The sequence below is a fragment of the Ranitomeya imitator genome, chromosome 7 (genome assembly GCF_032444005.1).
Source record: "Ranitomeya imitator isolate aRanImi1 chromosome 7, aRanImi1.pri, whole genome shotgun sequence".
In the NCBI taxonomy this organism is placed as follows: domain Eukaryota; kingdom Metazoa; phylum Chordata; class Amphibia; order Anura; family Dendrobatidae; genus Ranitomeya; species Ranitomeya imitator.
In genome coordinates this window covers 221,014,484-221,034,318 of record NC_091288.1, presented here as the reverse complement: position 1 = coordinate 221,034,318, position 19,835 = coordinate 221,014,484, and the positions used below count along the sequence as shown (strand labels likewise).

At 43.7% G+C, this 19,835-nt stretch overlaps 1 protein-coding gene and 1 pseudogene across 1 annotated transcript; one reads left to right on the top strand and one right to left on the bottom strand.

Moving 5' to 3' along the window:
- The window catches only part of LOC138646218 (uncharacterized), a 40,948-nt pseudogene that overhangs the window by 9,757 nt on the left and 11,356 nt on the right, over positions 1-19,835 (top strand).
- On the bottom strand, positions 816-19,565 carry LOC138645652 (serine protease 33-like). The gene is made up of 5 exons (XM_069735098.1): positions 19,388-19,565; positions 17,031-17,235; positions 4,802-5,073; positions 4,243-4,412; positions 816-2,069 (listed from the first exon to the last, which is right to left on the bottom strand). The coding sequence occupies exons 1-5, from the start codon at positions 19,431-19,433 to the stop codon at positions 1,791-1,793; spliced, it is 972 nt and encodes a 323-aa protein (XP_069591199.1). The 5' UTR covers positions 19,434-19,565; the 3' UTR covers positions 816-1,790.

Below are 19,835 nucleotides of genomic sequence, written 5' to 3'. Positions count from 1 at the left end.
ATTTTGATTCTTTATTTTACACTTAAATATGGATCCCAGGGCCTAAAGGAGAGTTTCCTCTCCTTCAGACCCTGGGAACCATTAGAAACCTAATGTACTGCATTGGGTTTCGTGTTTCGGCCGACCCCGACCCCGACTTTTCTATAGTATCGGCCGATTTCACTCGACCCGACTTTTGAAAAAGTCGGGTTTCGTGAAACCCGACCTGATCCTATAAAAAAAAAAGTCGCTCAACCCTATTGGGGATCATTTATGATTTTTATTGATTCAGTGCAGATTATTATCCTGATTATTACTTGACGATAAACATATTTTTGGGATTTGTTCGCTTTACTGATTTGTGATGTCATTAAATATTATGTACTACTTACATTTGATTCTTGTGGTTGCCTTTTTGTCGTTGTTTTTCCTGCAGACTTTATGAAGCACAAACATAAAAAAAAATGTCTTCTACCTATATTATACTGGCAGGTAATAATTAGCTCTTTTTAATGAAAACAGTTCACACTACTTATCAATAACAGTGAAAGAGATGATTAATTTACCAGCGAGAGATTTCAGTGATTGTCTGCAGTGTTGTCGATGTAATTTCACCACTGCAGGCAATCAACAAGGACCAGGAGCAGCGTCGGAGAGTAAGTAAGGTCTCAGTTATGTTTTGTTTTTACGCGTTGTTTCAGTCTATGGGGCTCTACCCCATTACATAGCTCCTCTACACACTGTGTTAATCGTGGGTCAGCTGTAGCGTGATTTCTGCTCTACCGATTGAGCCATCTAGATACATGAGCTAGGCGTTATAAGTCACCGAGGCAGCCTTCTGGTCAGAAATCACTTTATTATTTATTACATTATATGTCTGTTCATGTTTATTCATTGCTTTCCGCGTCTATGTTGTTACAAACGTATTTAAGTGGCAATCACATCATCTGGTTGCAGTAGTGATCGGCTTGGTGATTGGTTGAAGGACCGGTCTAGGTGGAACGTTGCCATGTGATTTGATCTTCTATGGTCCATGCGTTAGTGTCCCCATAGGTTTCTACACTACTCTTGGTGGTATCTTCTGCCATAACGCTCTCCCGCCTCCGGCTTGTTGTTGCAGTTTGCCTTGCAGACCGGTGGTCCATCCACTCTACTGTTCTAAATACTAACGTCACAATGGATATGCGCGTCTTCGTATGTATGGAGTCTGATATTTTAGCCCCATGCTGACCATTCTCTCTATATATATATTTCTGTTTTTTTCTCCTCTATTTATGACCAGACTTTTCTCAGTGATCACATATCGAGGCCGGAGGAAGGCTTCGGTGCCAAATAGAAGAGCGTCGCCTGTTTTTGCTCAATGAGAAGTCTTGGTCCTGACTCCTCTTTGTCTGGACTTAGTAGCGATACAAAAGTTTCCTATTTTTATTATTTTTTTTTTTTGGGTGTGAAGATTTGTTGCAGAGTTGAAGATTTCAGGAGAAGGGTCGATCCATCTGGCACCACACAAACATCTCCAGTGGTTAATTTCACGGGATAGGTTTTTTCTTAGAGATTTTGATTTTGGATATCGATGGTGGACGACTAATCTCTAGCGTGAGATTGAAGATTTCTGATGAGGTCCGTCCAAAAAATTCAGTGACTATTACATTATTAATGAAAATAGAGAGTGCATTGAACATAACGTACTGGTGCTCATAACGTACTGGTGCTAGTGTTTTCCTCATCCATTCCCTGTTGACACAATGATTATAATCAAGACATAATAAAATCGATCCTTCTGCAAAATTCCTGGTCCTGTAGATGATAATCTACAAATATCGGAGCAATGAAACTGTAATGATGAGGAGTACCAGCAGATAACACGACATGTTCATGTTTCCTTTGCATTTTCCAGGAGGCTGTGGGATGTTGCGCACATTATAGAACCTCAGCTCTGGTATATATGACTGGATCCAGGACTCGTAGGCGGTTACCAAGGTGTAGACCCCGGGACGGTTGGGTAAAGCACATCCAGAACCAAAGCTTACAACGCCAGGCTGGTACCAGGTGCCGTTGACCTCGGACATGAGAGGTCCTCCGGAGTCTCCCTGAAAGACAATATCTGTAGGTTTAGTGGACAATGAAAAAGGAATCTAAGTCTTTAGAAGTGAATCTGATCTGGTTCTGGGCACAATTATTGAGTTTGGAAATTAGACAATGACTCCATGCGTTGCCAAACTCAACCCTAAACCATCCAAAAAAGTGAAATTTAAGAGCAAGGAGCAACTTTCACAGCTCAGAAGAGAGAACAGGATCTGCATAAAATGACATAAAACCAGAAGTGGATGTAAGATTTCCTAAACGGGAGGCTTTACAACAAACATCCCCAAGCAACAAAATGTGTCATGTGGTCACAGAACAGCAGAAGACGCTTCCGCAATGTGAAGAGTTTGGCAAAAATCATGTGCTATAATTTTAACAAGTCCCTTTTAGGTAGACGATCGCCTCCTCGTCAGATCTGGGCTTCCAAGATGATCACCACCAGGCAGTGCAGTGGTGAGTCTGGACCTCATCTTCCCTGCCTTTATTATCCTGCAACTCAGGAAAGGCAGAGGAGCCATGGTTTACATCTATCACTGTGCCAGTATCGTGGTCATCTAGGAAGCGTGAGGAACAAATGCCAAGTCTGAACAAGGAAGCAGATGATGGGCGCAAGGCATGGTGACTATATATGACAGATGTCCCAGGGTGGAGGGTCAGGTTAACTGTGCTTCGACTGAAAAATCAACAAGTCTTTGAATTAACACTAGAAGTCCCAGAAATTTCGAGCTCCAAAGGTTCCAAAGGTAGAAATGTTAAATGACCCCTCTCTGGGACTTCTAGTGTTAAACCAAAGATGCCTAAGCTTTTGTACAAAACGATAAGATACAACTTTTACATGAAAAAAAAACTTGTGGTAGTCATTTTCTCCTCTGGCTAATTAATGAAGATTCCACAACAAGGTCCCCATCTAGCTGAGAATGCCTGAAATGGGTTTTCAAAGCCCAAAAAGCCCTTTATAAGGCTTCTTTTACACTTACCGGGTTTTTTTGCGGTACACATAAAATTGGCCATTTTTATGCGCTAAACGCTCTCATTTTTCATATTTCTAGTGCAGTAATGCAAGTAAATTTTCATATTTCATGTTTGCATGTTTTAGCGCTGCAGTGTGCTGCCTTATTTACTTGATGAGGGGTGTTGACGCAGGAGAAGTTGCTTTGCTTTTTTGGTTATTTGATCAGGTTTTTCATACTGTTGTAGCACGATAGTAGATTATTTGGGCTGTTCACCCCACTTGCTTATTGCTGACATAGGAGAAGTTAGAGCTGATGGTGCTGACAGCACTTTGTGCCACCCAAATCAGTGCATTGTTTTCGTCTTACAGTATAGTGGGCATCATACTTGCTGGCCAGCCAAGACGCGCCCAATGATTCCCTTGAATTGACTCTGGATTACTAGACCCTTCTATCACCTGATGATTCTGTCACTGGTTCTTTTTCTCTGGCCTTGACCCAACTTGCTGAACCCTTGCTTTTTTCCTTGACTATCATCCTGACTGCATCCTTGCCTGCTGATTTTATCCTCGGTTCCATCATTTGGTCTAGATCAGGTTTGCTCACAACTGGCAACTTGCTCTACTGGGCAGCAGCTACTCCATGGATGCAAACCAGGGACCTTTGATTGAGCAAAGGCTAGCTCCATATACAGTGTGACAGGGGGAACACCAGGGCATTCCCGAGGACCTGCCTAATGCACAGACTGTCTGTGGAAGTCCTGCTAATGTTGAGGAGAGCCATAAAATCAAATACTTAATTAACCTCAAGACATAAGAGATTGAGAGAAGCAACCCATAACGTGTATTGTTTAACCTTACATAAGCTTTCTCAGATCAAAGTAAGACACTAAAGATGGCTGCCATTTCCTGTATCAGCAGACCATGTGCTGATATCCAAGATGACGCCCACCCTGATGACCTCATGAATCCGCCCACAGTGACACGCATCAAGTTCTTCCTTTCTCCTCCAGTTTTACGTTCCTTATCACTATTTATAACTGACAATGACATATTGTAAATGCCGATACAGTGTCGGCCATTACCACCTCTCATGGTCGGACACTCCGCAGTCTGACTACTCTAACTGATGCTCAAACTTTTTCATACAACTGCAAAATACCGGTCAATGATTACTGGAAATATCTCCATTATTTTAAGCGAAGACCTATAAAGCATCGGCCCCTCACCTGGCAGGAGTCTTTCCCCCCTTTGGAATATCCGGCACATATCATGGTGTTATAGACTATGGTAACAAAGCTGCTGATCCCTGAGTTTTCGTGATACATCTTGTCACACGTCTGATGGTCAATTAGTGGAAGCATCACCTTCTGAAGAGTCATCGGGGACGGCAGGCTCACTGAGGAGATAAGAAGTCACGTTAATCTGTCATTTATCTTCTCGTTATTAACAGTTTATACCTTGATGGATCATGTAGGACAGGGGTCTGCCCAGTCAGAACAAACATTACATCTTACTGACTCCTTGGTCCATGTGGCTACAGAGATCGTTGGTTCTATGTGGTCAATTAAGAAAAGTGCAGCACAAAACGAGAAGAACTAACCAAGGGTAGATCACCTAGGATGATTATTGAGCAGATTGCTCATTGTACTAGAGACTTTTCTAAGGATCTTCTCAAGAGTCATTTTTTTTCTGTAGCCATCATTCTCGTCATCATTGTCATCAGCCATATAGTCACCATCATCCAGATAATTCCAATCATCACAGTCATTCACTTCGTCCTCTCACCTTCTGAATTAATATTTCCCCAGCCGGTGACCCAGGACTCCATGCCACACGGGAAGGAGACAGAGGCAGAGGGCAGACAGATGGGCATGATGTGGCTGGTGTAGTTGACTGGACTGGAGAGCCGCAGCAGAGCGATGTCTCCTTTGAGCGTTTCACTTGAGTATCCGGGATAACGAATAATACTTGACACAAATCTATCCATGGTCTGAGATTCTGAAAAGAGGAGTTTGTAGGCGCCCAGCTTCACTGCATAGTTCCTAGAGTTGATATCCCTGTGAAGCAGAGAATATGATCAGAGGTTATAAGAGCCGAGGAATAATACGTCTAGTGACCATATCTCAGCCCATGTCTGACCAAACATGACACCACTACGCAACTGTAAAAAAGAACCTAGCACTCAACTGATGCTTTAGTGCAGATTTTATTGTAGTGGTACACAATAAACGTTTCGGTCCAGTCTACGGACCTTCGTCAGTAACTACATGTGAAGACCAAAAAATATACAAAAATTACAAAATAAATACTAATACAAAACAAAGTATATACACAAAATGTTAGAGAGAGATATAACAGCATCAATATAAACCGTCCGGTCAAATGTATACATGGAATATACGCTGGGGAGAAAAAACCCCGAGTATCTAGGCTTAACATGTTCCACTTTAGCCGAATAGTATAGAATAAACCAGATATGATAGTGAAGAGTGAGTTACATACCGTACTACAGAATAGTAAGAGAGACCGATGGGTCATAAGGCATAAAGAGGCAGCGTCTGTCAGTGCAAAAAAGTACCGTAAGAGACCCCTAGGGATCGGTAGAAAAAGTGGTATGAGGGGATGTAAGGTAAAGCATACCTTGTATTGAGCCCGATAGGAGCGGTACTGCTGGTAAATAGTAAAATAAAGATTACATACCGAAAAAGAACAATGGCCGGGCAGATTCATTTGTGTATTGACCTGCTAACCATCATTCTTACCCGTAACTATTTTCTGTTTCAGGATGATTTCTGTTTCAGGATGATTTCTATTTACAAATCCGTGGCACTGCGATGGGCTCCAACGTAGCACCCCCGTATGCTAACTGCTACATGGCCGATTTTGAGGAGAGTCAGATATACCCTCATCCACTATTTCGTGACAATGTCATCGTCTGGAAACGGTACATCGATGATGTCTTCTGCATATGGGGGGGCTCGTTGGAAGCCCTCGCGTGTCTTTTTGATTGGCTCAACACGGCGTGGCCAGGTATTTCTTTCACTATGTCTCACAGTACCACACAGATTAATTTCTTGGACACCATGGTCATTCTCCAACCTGATGGCTCCATTGCCACTGACCTCTACACAAAAAGCACTGACCGTAACAGCTTGTTACACTTCACGAGTTTTCACCCTCCTGCCACCAAAAATTCAGTACCCAAATCCCAATTTCATCGTGTCTCTAAGATTGTGTCCGATACAGAACTTAGACCGGTCCGCCTCAAGGAGATGGCCTCTAAGTTTACTCAACGGGGCTATCCGCCATCTGTACTAGAAAAAGCTGCTGCCCCATCTACCCCTCGACCCAATAAAGCCTCTAATCGGATACCGTTTGTTCATTCTTATCACCCGTTTGCCTACATTTTACATAGGTCAATACGCCAGAATTGGCACCTGCTGTCTAAGGGATACCCCAACGTAACGGAATTCCAGAACCCCTTCCTCCCCTGTTTTAAACGCCCACCCAACCTAAAGGACTCTTTAGTTAGGGCAGACCTGGGATCAGGTATTTCTACTCCCCGCCAACGGTTCTTACAGAGTCCTCGTACCGGAACTTTCCCATGCCTCAACTGCTCTCAATGCCACAATGTGCTTAAAGGCTCCTGTTTTCACCACCCTCGCTCTGGAAAGTCATTCCGCATTCCAGATTACTTCACATGCACCTCTTCATGGGTTATTTATTTAATCAAATGTCCCTGTGGACTCCTGTATATAGGGGAAACTACACAATCTATACGCGATCGAGTTTCCAAACATAAATCTACGGTCCGCTGTAAAAACCTGTTGCTACCCATCCCCCTCCATTTCCATAACCAGGGCCACAACGTCTCACAGTTAAAGTTTCAGGTCATAGAACACATCCCCCCCTATCCGGCGGGGTGGTGATCGGGTTGCTCGTCTCAAGCGGAGGGAGGCGTTTTGGATTCATACATTAGAGACCCTCCACCCCTTGGGACTTAATAGGGACTATGATTTAGCTTCTTTTCTCTGAGATTGTATTGTCATATCGACTGGCATTGTGATATTGTGTAAATTTCCTAGAGGGTACTACGGACTTCATTTATTTTATTGTCTTCTACTTACCAATGTATCTTATGTATGTGTATTATACCATTAGCTAACTCTCTCTTTCTTTTACCATTAGAGTCGTCTTTACTGAGATCTCTTTGCACCCTCCGTATGTCTCACTGGATCCAGCTGGTTATCCACATCTTGCTGATCGTGTCACAAAGCAGAATTATAGATCTTAGGAGCACCTATCACCATGGAGATCGTTCACCTACTATAGTATCTCCATGTAGGCACCTCAGCTCCACGTCACTTCATTCTCTACCTGCCTTGTGTCCTTTCATTCATCCTCTCCCCTAGCGCTACTACCTGCTCCATCCCCTTTCCAGGTCATTGTATCACTTCATCGCTAAGACGACGCGACGTCACTTCCGGTAATAACACTACAGGATCCTCTCACATAGCCGTACACCGAGATATCCCTCGCGCGACGTCACTTCCGGTTGCCGCTCAGCCGCTGATTGGTCTACGGGCACTGCTGGTCCCGCCTCCTTCCTATGAGACGGCGCCTTCACTCACTCCTCGTCAGACGAACGGTGGACACCGCGTCTGTCAACGCCCTCATCCTTACCGGTCTTCTCAGGTAACACCCAGCACTAGCGCTAGCCCTGCCCGGCCATTGTTCTTTTTCGGTATGTAATCTTTATTTTACTATTTACCAGCAGTACCGCTCCTATCGGGCTCAATACAAGGTATGCTTTACCTTACATCCCCTCATACCACTTTTTCTACCGATCCCTAGGGGTCTCTTACGGTACTTTTTTGCACCGACAGACGCTGCCTCTTTATGCCTTATGACCCATCGGTCTCTCTTACTATTCTGTAGTACGGTATGTAACTCACTCTTCACTATCATATCTGGTTTATTCTATACTATTCGGCTAAAGTGGAACATGTTAAGCCTAGATACTCGGGGTTTTTTCTCCCCAGCGTATATTCCATGTATACATTTGACCGGACGGTTTATATTGATGCTGTTATCTCTCTCTAACATTTTGTGTATATACTTTGTTTTGTATTAGTATTTATTTTGTAATTTTTGTATATTTTTTGGTCTTCACATGTAGTTACTGACGAAGGTCCGTAGACTGGACCGAAACGTTTATTGTGTACCACTACAATAAAATCTGCACTAAAGCATCAGTTCAGTGCTAGGTTCTTTTTTACAGTTTATGAAGGTGTGGGAACCTAACCTTAGCACCATCCTTTCCAGTAGTGCACACGGTATATTTTGTGAGACCACTACGCAACTGTCATGTAATGTTCTTCTCCAAATGTAAGGGGTTAGAAGAGGTTCACATTGCTTCTTTCTTGCCTTTCCTCTTCAATACGCACATCCCAAGATCACTTCATGAAAAATATTTGAAGTAGTACTCTGTTGGGAGCAGTTTATGCTAAGTGTGACCTCCCAGTGGTTATCATGTGATTTGCCACTCATCCTGCATTTTGCTTCCATGTTTTGAAATTGTATTAAACTTGTGTAATAAGAAACTGGAAACTTTAACAAATTTGCTCTTATCTTATTTCCTCCTTTGTTTTTTTTGTAACCTGCCATAAGGTTCCAGGTATATGGGCCTTTTTATTTAGTGCTAGTTGTATGGTCTTGACCAGGAGGGCGTGTTTTACCAGATTGTATGTGGGTGTGAACAGGGAGGAAGCCAGCTCGCCAGAACAACCTATTTTCTTCCACGAGACAGCGTCCCTGCCAGCGTCGAAAGCAGCCACGGTGTAGTAACAAGTGTCAGCTCCATGGACAAAACTTTCAGCTTTATTTATGTAGAATTAAAACATTCTTACATCCACATGTTGTCCATTAGCAAAACCGTTAACGCTCTCGTGGTGCGCACTGAATGATGGCACCGTGCTAATGGACAGTAACAATGTTATAACTCCACATTACTATACCCTCTGTTATGAAGGCAATCCAGTGACACAGTGTGCCAGCAATCAGAGCACATACAGTGATCTGACAATACCCAAAAACAATAGAACGAGCTCTGAGACGTGGAATCTCTGTAGACCGCAATACCTGAACCTAACCTAAACACAACTAAAGGCAGCTGTGGATTGCGCCTAAAACTACCTATGCAACTCGGCACAGCCTGAGAAACTGACTAGCCTGAAGATAGAAATACAAGCCTGACTTGCCTCAGAGAAATACCCCAAAGGAAAAGGCAGCCCCCCACATATAATGACTGTTAGCAAGATGAAAAGACAAAACGTAGGGATGAAATAGATTCAGCAAAGTGAGGCCCGATATTCTAGATAGAGCGAGGATAGCAAAGAGAACTTTGCAGTCTACAAAAAACCCTAAAGCAAAAAACCACGCAATGGGGGCAAAAAGACCCACCGTGCCGAACTAACGGCACGGCGGTACACCCTTTGCGTCTCAGAGCTTCCAGCAAAAACGAATAGACAAGCTGGACAGAAAAAATAGCAACAAAAGCAAAGAAGCACTTATCTAAGCAGAGCAGCAGGCCACAGGAAAGATCCAGAAGCTCAGATCCAACACTGGAACATTGACTAGGAGCAAGGAAGACAGAATCAGGTGGAGTTAAATAACAAAGCAGCCAACGAGCTCACCAGAACACCTGAGGGAGGAAGCTCAGAAGCTGCAGCACCACTTGTGACCACAGGAGTGAATTCAGCCACAAAATTCACAACAGTACCCCCCCCTTGAGGAGGGGTCACCGAACCCTCACCAGAGCCCCCAGGCCGACCAGGATGAGCCACATGAAAGGCACGAACAAGATCTGGAGCATGGACATCAGAGGCAAAAACCCAGGAATTATCTTCCTGAGCATAACCCTTCCATTTAACCAGATACTGGAGTTTCCGTCTAGAAACACGAGAATCCAAAATTTTCTCCACAATATACTCCAATTCCCCCTCCACCAAAACCGGGGCAGGAGGCTCAACAGATGGAACCATAGGTGCCACGTATCTCCGCAACAACGACCTATGGAATACATTATGTATGGAAAAGGAGTCTGGGAGGGTCAGACGAAAAGACACAGGATTGAGAATCTCAGAAATCCTATACGGACCAATAAAACGAGGTTTAAACTTAGGAGAGGAAACCTTCATAGGAACATGACGAGAAGATAACCAAACCAGATCCCCAACACGAAGTCGGGGACCCACACGGCGTCTGCGATTAGCGAAAAGTTGAGCCTTCTCCTGGGACAAGGTCAAATTGTCCACTACCTGAGTCCAGATCTGCTGCAACCTGTCCACCACAGAATCCACACCAGGACAATCCGAAGACTCAACCTGTCCTGAAGAGAAACGAGGATGGAACCCAGAATTGCAGAAAAATGGAGGGACCAAGGTAGCCGAGCTGGCCCGATTATTAAGGGCGAACTCAGCCAACGGCAAAAAGGACACCCAATCATCCTGGTCTGCAGAAACAAAACATCTCAGATATGTTTCCAAGGTCTGATTGGTTCGTTCGGTCTGGCCATTAGTCTGAGGATGGAAAGCCGAGGAAAAAGATAGGTCAATGCCCATCCTACCACAAAAGGCTCGCCAAAACCTTGAAACAAACTGGGAACCTCTGTCAGAAACAATATTCTCAGGAATGCCATGTAAACGAACCACATGCTGGAAGAACAAAGGCACCAAATCAGAGGAGGAAGGCAATTTAACCAAGGGCACCAGATGGACCATTTTAGAAAAGCGATCACAGACCACCCAAATGACTGACATCTTTTGAGAAACGGGAAGGTCAGAAATGAAATCCATCGAAATATGTGTCCAAGGCCTCTTTGGGACCGGCAAGGGCAAAAGCAACCCACTGGCACGTGAACAGCAGGGCTTAGCCCTAGCACAAATCCCACAGGACTGCACAAAAGTACGTACATCCCGTGACAGAGATGGCCACCAGAAGGATCTAGCCACTAACTCTCTGGTACCAAAGATACCAGGATGACCAGCCAAGACCGAACAATGAAGTTCAGAGATAACTTTACTAGTCCACCTATCAGGGACGAACAGTTTCTCCGCCAGACAATGATCAGGTTTATTCGCCTGAAATTTTTGCAACACTCGCCGCAAATCAGTGGAGATGGCAGACACAATGACTCCTTCCTTGAGGATACTCGCCGGCTCAGATAAACCCGGAGAGTCGGGCACAAAACTCCTAGACAGAGCATCCGCCTTCACATTTTTAGAGCCCGGAAGGTACGAAATCACAAAATCGAAGCGGGCAAAAAATAACGACCAACGGGCCTGTCTAGGATTCAAGCGCTTGGCAGACTCGAGATAAGTAAGGTTCTTATGATCAGTCAATACCACCACGCGATGCTTAGCTCCTTCAAGCCAATGACGCCACTCCTCGAATGCCCACTTCATGGCCAGCAACTCTCGGTTGCCCACATCATAATTACGCTCAGCAGCCGAAAACTTCCTGGAAAAGAAAGCACATGGCTTCAACACGGAGCAACCAGAACCTCTCTGTGACAAAACCACCCCTGCTCCAATCTCAGAAGCATCAACCTCGACCTGGAACGGAAGAGAAACATCTGGTTGACACAACACAGGGGCAGAACAAAAACGACGCTTCAACTCCTGAAAAGCTTCCACAGCAGCAGAAGACCAATTAACCAAATCAGCACTCTTCTTGGTCAAATCGGTCAATGGTTTGGCAATGCTAGAAAAATTACAGATGAAGCGACGATAAAAATTAGCAAAGCCCAGGAACTTTTGCAGACTTTTCAGAGATGTCGGCTGAGTCCAATCCTGGATGGCCTGGACCTTAACCGGATCCATCTCGATAGTAGAAGGGGAAAAGATGAACCCCAAAAATGAAACTTTCTGCACACCGAAGAGACACTTTGATCCCTTCACGAACAAAGAATTAGCACGCAGGACCTGGAAAACCATTCTGACCTGCTTCACATGAGACTCCCAATCATCTGAGAAGATCAAAATGTCATCCAAGTAAACAATCAGGAATTTATCCAGATACTCACGAAAGATGTCATGCATAAAAGACTGAAACACAGATGGAGCATTGGCAAGTCCGAACGGCATCACTAGATACTCAAAATGACCCTCGGGCGTATTGAATGCAGTTTTCCATTCATCTCCCTGCCTGATTCTCACCAGATTATACGCACCACGAAGATCTATCTTAGTGAACCAACTAGCCCCCTTAATCCGAGCAAACAAGTCAGATAACAATGGCAAGGGATACTGAAATTTAACAGTGATCTTATTAAGAAGGCGGTAATCAATACACGGTCTCAGCGAACCATCCTTCTTGGCTACAAAAAAGAACCCTGCTCCCAGTGGTGATGACGATGGGCGAATATGTCCCTTCTCCAGGGATTCCTTCACATAACTGCGCATAGCGGCGTGTTCGGGCACGGATAAATTAAATAATCGACCTTTAGGGAATTTACTACCAGGAATCAAATTGATAGCACAATCACAATCCCTATGCGGAGGTAGGGCATCGGACTTGGGCTCTTCAAATACATCCTGATAATCAGACAAGAACTCTGGGACCTCAGAAGGAGTGGATGACGAAATTGACAAAAATGGAACATCACCATGTACCCCCTGACAACCCCAGCTGGATACCGACATAGAGTTCCAATCCAAAACTGGATTATGGGTTTGCAGCCATGGCAACCCCAACACGACCACATCATGCAGATTATGTAGCACCAGAAAGCGAATAACTTCCTGATGTGCAGGAGCCATGCACATGGTCAGCTGGGCCCAGTACTGAGGTTTATTCTTGGCCAAAGGTGTAGCATCAATTCCTCTCAACGGAATAGGACACCGCAAAGGCTCCAAGAAAAACCCACAACGTTTAGCATAATCCAAATCCATCAGATTCAGGGCAGCGCCTGAATCCACAAACGCCATGACAGAATACGATGACAAAGAGCATATCAAGGTAATGGACAGAAGGAATTTGGACTGTACAGTACCAATGACGGCAGACCTATCGAACCGCTTAGTGCGCTTAGGACAATCAGAAATAGCATGAGTGGAATCACCACAGTAGAAACACAGCCCATTCAGACGTCTGTGTTCTTGCCGTTCAACTCTGGTCATAGTCCTATCGCACTGCATAGGCTCAGGTTTAATCTCCGACAATACCGCCAAATGGTGCACAGATTTACGCTCGCGCAAGCGTCGGCCGATCTGAATGGCCAAAGACATAGACTCATTCAAACCAGCAGGCATAGGAAAACCCACCAAGACATCCTTAAGAGCCTCAGAGAGACCCTTTCTGAACAAAGCTGCCAGTGCAGATTCATTCCACAGAGTGAGTACAGACCACTTCCTAAATTTCTGACAATATACTTCTATATCATCCTGACCCTGGCACAAAGCCAGCAAATTTTTCTCAGCCTGATCCACTGAATTAGGCTCATCGTACAGTAATCCAAGCGCCAGGAAAAACGCATTGACATTACTCAATGCAGGGTCTCCTGGCGCAAGAGAAAATGCCCAGTCCTGAGGGTCGCCGCGCAAAAAAGAAATAATAATCAAAACCTGTTGATCAGGATTACCAGAAGAATGAGGTTTCAAGGCCAGAAATAGCTTACAATTATTTTTGAAACTAAGAAACTTAGTTCTATCACCAAAAAACAAATCAGGAATAGGAATTCTTGGTTCTAACATAGATTTCTGATCAATAGTATCTTGAATCCTTTGTACATTTGTAACGAGATTATCTATTGAAGAGCACAGACCCTGAATATCCATGTCCACACCTGTGTCCTGAAACACCCAAATGTCTAGGGGAAAAAAAAAAAAACAAACAAAAAAACAAAAAACAAACACTGAACACAGAGCTGAGAGAAAAAAAAAAAAAATGATGTCAGAACTTCTTTTTTCCCTCTATTGAGAATCATTAGTTTGGCTCCTAGTACTGTTATGAAGGCAATCCAGTGACACAGTGTGCCAGCAATCAGAGCACATACAGTGATCTGACAATACCCAAAAACAATAGAACGAGCTCTGAGACGTGGAATCTCTGTAGACCGCAATACCTGAACCTATCCTAAACACAACTAAAGGCAGCTGTGGATTGCGCCTAAAACTACCTATGCAACTCGGCACAGCCTGAGAAACTGACTAGCCTGAAGATAGAAATACAAGCCTGACTTGCCTCAGAGAAATACCCCAAAGGAAAAGGCAGCCCCCCACATATAATGACTGTTAGCAAGATGAAAAGACAAAACGTAGGGATGAAATAGATTCAGCAAAGTGAGGCCCGATATTCTAGATAGAGCGAGGATAGCAAAGAGAACTTTGCAGTCTACAAAAAACCCTAAAGCAAAAAACCACGCAATGGGGGCAAAAAGACCCACCGTGCCGAACTAACGGCACGGCGGTACACCCTTTGCGTCTCAGAGCTTCCAGCAAAAACGAATAGACAAGCTGGACAGAAAAAATAGCAACAAAAGCAAAGAAGCACTTATCTAAGCAGAGCAGCAGGCCACAGGAAAAATCCAGAAGCTCAGATCCAACACTGGAACATTGACTAGGAGCAAGGAAGACAGAATCAGGTGGAGTTAAATAACAAAGCAGCCAACGAGCTCACCAGAACACCTGAGGGAGGAAGCTCAGAAGCTGCAGCACCACTTGTGACCACAGGAGTGAATTCAGCCACAAAATTCACAACAACCCTCTGTGTGGGTGTGTCTTTAGGCTGCCACATATAATTAGCCTGTAAGCCACGCCCCCTTGATAAAGAACAAAAAAAAAATTGTACTAAATGTAAAGGTTCGTATTTCTGGAAACATATGGTGGATTTTAAGGCCCCTTTCACACATCAGTTTTTTGCCGTCAGTCACAATCCGATGTTTTTAGAAAAAAACGGATCCAGAAATTGTTTTTTTCCCATAGACTTGTATTAGCGACGGAATGTGATGGATGGACACAGGTTTCATCCGTCGCTTGATGGATCCATCCGTCGTAAAGTTGTTGGACGGAGACAACGTACATACTAACGGATTTTGTGTACGTCGAAAAGTCGAACAGCGATGGATCCAGCGGCGTCCATCATTGGCTATAATGGAAGCCTATGGGCGAAGGATCCATCGCTGTCCGTCACAGGACAGAATCCAGTGACGGATTCCGTTTTTTGAAACCGAGCATGCGCGGAAGAATTTCTATTCCTTTAACTTAACCCATTTTGCCTTTCAGGGAGAAACTATCTCTCTCTCTCTTTCTTTCTCTCTTTTTTTCTCGCTCTCTCTCTCTCTCTCTCTCTCTCTCTCTCCGGAATTCTGTTTCTTTAAATTCCGGCTGCAGCTACTTCAACGGAGCCACCAAAAAAATCGGATCCAGTGCATCAGTTTTTTACAATCGCCACAGGATCCATCTTTTCAAGACTTTGACGGATTGTGACTAATTCTAAAAAATGGATGTGTGAAAGGGGCCTAAGGAACACAAAATCCGGCCCACGGTGGATACTGCGATCACTATAGAGTACCATGATAAAGGGGCACGGGGTGATTGATGGGGGAGGGAGGAAGGACATGAGATTCTTATGTATTTACATATTTCTGTAAAAAAGAAGGAAGGAGGGAAAGGAAGGGAAAGAAGGAGAGGAACAGAAAGTAAGGAAGATAGGTGTGAGGACTTAACTGTGGAGACTGTAGGGTGGACCCACTGGACCGTGACAACGAACCTCCCACGGGCGAGCTGACGTGGAGTCAGAATCACTTGTGGGTCACAATTGAGCATCAGGCACGGCCAAGAGGAGGAGGCTGCCTAATAACGAAGGCACAGCGCAGTACTTCCAGGTTGGAATCCTCCAGGGAGATAGAGAGGGCAGGCAAGAGAGGCCAGGGCCAGACTCAGCACACGTGCGCACCCAACATGGAGCAGGAGCCGGGTGCGAGTGCTGAGGAGCAGACGCCAAGCGGGGAACAGCAGCTGTGGGAGCGCGACGGGACACCGATAAAAGGTAAGTATGGCAGTGCGGCAACATGACAATAGGAAAGGAAAGAAAGGAAGGAAAGGAGGAAGGAAGGGAAAGGAAAGGAAAGGAAAAAAGGAAGGAAGGAAGAAAGAAAGGATTGAAGTAAGGAAGGAATTAAGGAAGGGAAAGGAAAGGAAGAGAAGAAAAAAGAAAGGAAGGAGAAGGAAAGAAACAAAAGAAAGGAATGAAAAGAGGAAGGAAGGGAAAGGAAAGAAGGAAGAAAGGAAGGATCAAAGGAAGGAAGGAAAGAAGGCAGGAAGGAAGGAAAGAAGGAAGGAAAAGGAAAGGAAAGGGAGGACAGAGAGGAATGGAAGGAGGGAAAGGAAGGAAGAAAGGGAAAGGAAAGAAAGGAAAGGAAGGGAGAGAAGAAGGAAGAAAGGAAATAAGAAGGAAAGAAATGAAAAGGAAGAAAGGAAATTAAGGAAGGAATGACAGAGAGGAAGGGAAAGAAGGAGAGGAGCTGACATTAAGGAAGAGAGGAAATGAAAGGGAAGGTAAAGAGGAAGGAAAGAGGGAGGGAAGGGAAAAGAATGAAGGAAAGAAGGAAGCAAGAAAGGAAGGATAAAAGGAAGAAAGGAAAAGGAAGGACAGAGAGGAAGGGAAGGAGGGAGAGGAAGGAAGAAAGGTAAAGGAAGGAAGGGAAATGAAGGTAAAGGAAGGAAGGAAGAGAGGAAGGAAGAAAGGAAGGAAGGACGGAAGAAAGGAAGGAACGATGGAAGGAAGGAAAAAGGAAGGGAAGGAAAGGAAGGAAGAAAAGAAGCAAGGAAAGGAAGGAAGGTAAAGGGAAGGAAAGAAATGGAAAATAAGAAAGGAAGGAAGGAAAGACAGAGAGGAAGGGAAGGAAGGAAAGGAAGGAAGGAAGGAAGGAAGGAAGGAAGGTAAAGAGAGCATAAAGACAAATCATTGAGAATGATGTGGACCTACACATATAAATATACCCGGCACTTACTTTTCAAAGCAGTGGGCAGCGGTCAGGACCCACTGGGATTCGATCAGGGAGCCTCCACATATGTGGTAGTAGCTTCCCTGTATCCGGTACAGCAGACTCACTTGCCACGGCCATTCTCCCCGCACAGTGTCTGTGCCACCAACTATCCTCCCGGGGATCTGCGGGGAGCCACAGACAGGGCCGCCATCGGCAGAGCTGGGTGTAGCTGGAAGGAAAGATTCTTACAGATCAGTACATGTTTACCTTTTTTTAAATTTATGACTTTTACACTTTTATTATATTTTTATACAGACTCATTAGATTGTGTTTTTTCATCACTTTTCATCTTTTATTTTTCTCTTTTTTATTGTTGTGGGGTCTTACACAAATGAAGGATGAATTGGGATTTATTCTTTGTTACCTTTGTCTTTATTAAGATAAAAAAGAAAATATATCATACATTGGGGCTTTAACCGAGGCTCCGTCTCTGCCATATTGTAGGTGGCCCGACTGGACCTTTACATGTTTCCGATGTTAACTCATGCCTTGTTCAATAAGATGCCGTTATTGAGGAGTATGGCTGCGTTATTTCTAGGGGAGGATTTCTGTAGGATACAGTGCTATATGGAGGCACCATACAATGGCAGATATTGGTCTCCTTGGCACAGAACCCGGCATTTCTGGTGACACTGTGGAGCCTCGGGGCGTAAGACGGCACAGGAACGCCTCCGGCTCTCATCACTCAACCCTAACACACTTGAAGTTGAATGATCAATCCAGAATTATTTTGCACATTGCATTCCGGGTATGATGCTAGGGGAAAAAGGATTGTGGCTAGAGGTAACCAGCCGCGTATTCAATAACACTTTGTAGTAAGAAATCTTTTAGGCTACATAAATTGTAAAAATGTAATATATCATAAAAGTGTTCATCCAATGTAATATTAAATCAGATAAATGTACACATAATAAATATTTCATTGAAATACACAACTATACAATAAAAATAAAATGTAAAAGTTAATAATAAAAACAAGGAACAATGAAAGCAAGGGGAGGAGGATGAGAGACACAAGATAATGGAAGTAAGATGAAAATACCAAAGGGACCTACCGAATGGCAGAATACTACCAGGGAGTAATGATAAGACATATGTATAGCCGTATATATATATATATATATACAAAGTTAACTACAATGCAGTTCTGCAAGTTACATATAGAGAGATTTGGTGCAATGTAATGCACAAAAAAATAAAATCAATAGTGAAAAAATAAAGATACATTTTAATCAGACATACTAAAAAAAAATAATAGACTGTGTCACTTCATCGGCATCCACCTCGGACCCCGGGTCAGTGAGCTTGTTCTCCGGTCTATAACTCTTATCTCTCTTCTCCTGAAGGATCTTCCAAGTTGATTTATATCCAGATCAGTTCAGTATTACAGGCCAGAATGACTGACGATTCTCTGGTAACTCATTCTGCAGCCTGCCATGTACAGTGATACACAGAGGATGGAGAAGAGACATAAGTGTTACAGGCCTGAACCAGCTCAAGGACGGATTCACAGTAACTCATTCTGCATTCCACTATGTACTATGATGCCCAAAGGATGTAGAAGACTATAGAAGACTATGTGTCAGCAAATTTGTAATTTGTAACCACTTATACAGGCATTTAAGTAAGAACAAATATCTCCCATGGCATCTACATCCTTTTACTCTATTAATTCTCCTTTATCAGGGAAGTTTAAGAGCTCAAAACAAACAAAGCTCAGAGACTATTGTAATTTATAGAAGAATTAATCTGCATTTTTTTAAATTAAAAACAATATTCAAAGCTTTTCGTGGTGGGATAACCTTAAAAAAAGTATAGCCAGTACTTAAAGGGATGGCAAAAATTCCCTATCCATCCATCGCCCTCCCAAAATGAGCAGTAAATGACCAAAAAGTGATAACAATAATTTATAGTTAATATGAGGACACCCTTCAGGACAGTATTGTAGGACGGCTGAGATGGAGCAGATGTCTCCTGACTCCTGAGAAGCCTATTGGTAGACATTTTAGATGTGGCCATTGACTTCCTCAAAACAAGTCTTCTACTTGGATCCCAGATGATCAGACCAAGCTTTTATCTTATTCTCCTTACATTTGGCCCCAGTTGAATGAAGAAAACTTTTTTTTTTACCCAAAAGAGTAAAAAGATAGAAGAGGAAGGAACCTGATCATGAACATGAACATGAAGCTTGAAAGCTCCAATGAAGGGTAGGACATTTGTAGAAGGATTACTCTTATTCGGCCATCGGAACGGACCTGACAGCAGGACCTGACAGCAGGACCTGACGGTATTCAGTGTGTAAACTGTAACACGTAACTTACCAAGGTGCAGAAATATAAGCGCCCCAAGAAAAATCCTCAGCTCCATACTCTCCTGTCTGGTTGATCTGATCGAGATACCCGTTTTATAGAGGTTTCATATCTAATCATTACATAGGGAAAGCTCAATTACTTAGTAACTGATAGTTTACATAACAAAGTAAAAAAACTCATCAATCACTTCAGGCTATAGAAAAAGCAATAACAGGAAACACTAAAGAAAATTCTGTAATCTCAATCATCACAAAGTAGATCATAAGATAAACAGCGCTGCCGTGAAACTGGCAAAACAATGACGGACGCGAAATCTATTAATCCAAGGTGTTGTGTGTGACGACCCTCGCGTCAGGCCAATAATTCACAAAACCATCTCCTAATCTTCAAACAGCGCACTGCACGTCGCAGGAAGAAACCTTCAGATTTTGCTTTTTCAGCATTTTTACTCAGACTC

What these genes read in the sequence shown, in the direction of transcription:
- LOC138645652 (XM_069735098.1), bottom strand. Translation starts at nt 19,433, where the DNA reads ATGGAGCTGAGGATTTTTCTTGGGGCGCTTATATTTCTGCACCTTG. An exon ending in GCTGCCCACTGCTTTGAAAA is followed by an intron (nt 5,074 to 17,030) that starts GTAAGTGCCGGG and finishes TCTGCTTCACAG; the next exon opens with GGATATCAACTCTAGGAACT. An exon ending in GGGAAATATTAATTCAGAAG is followed by an intron (nt 4,413 to 4,801) that starts GTGAGAGGACGA and finishes TTATCTCCTCAG; the next exon opens with TGAGCCTGCCGTCCCCGATG.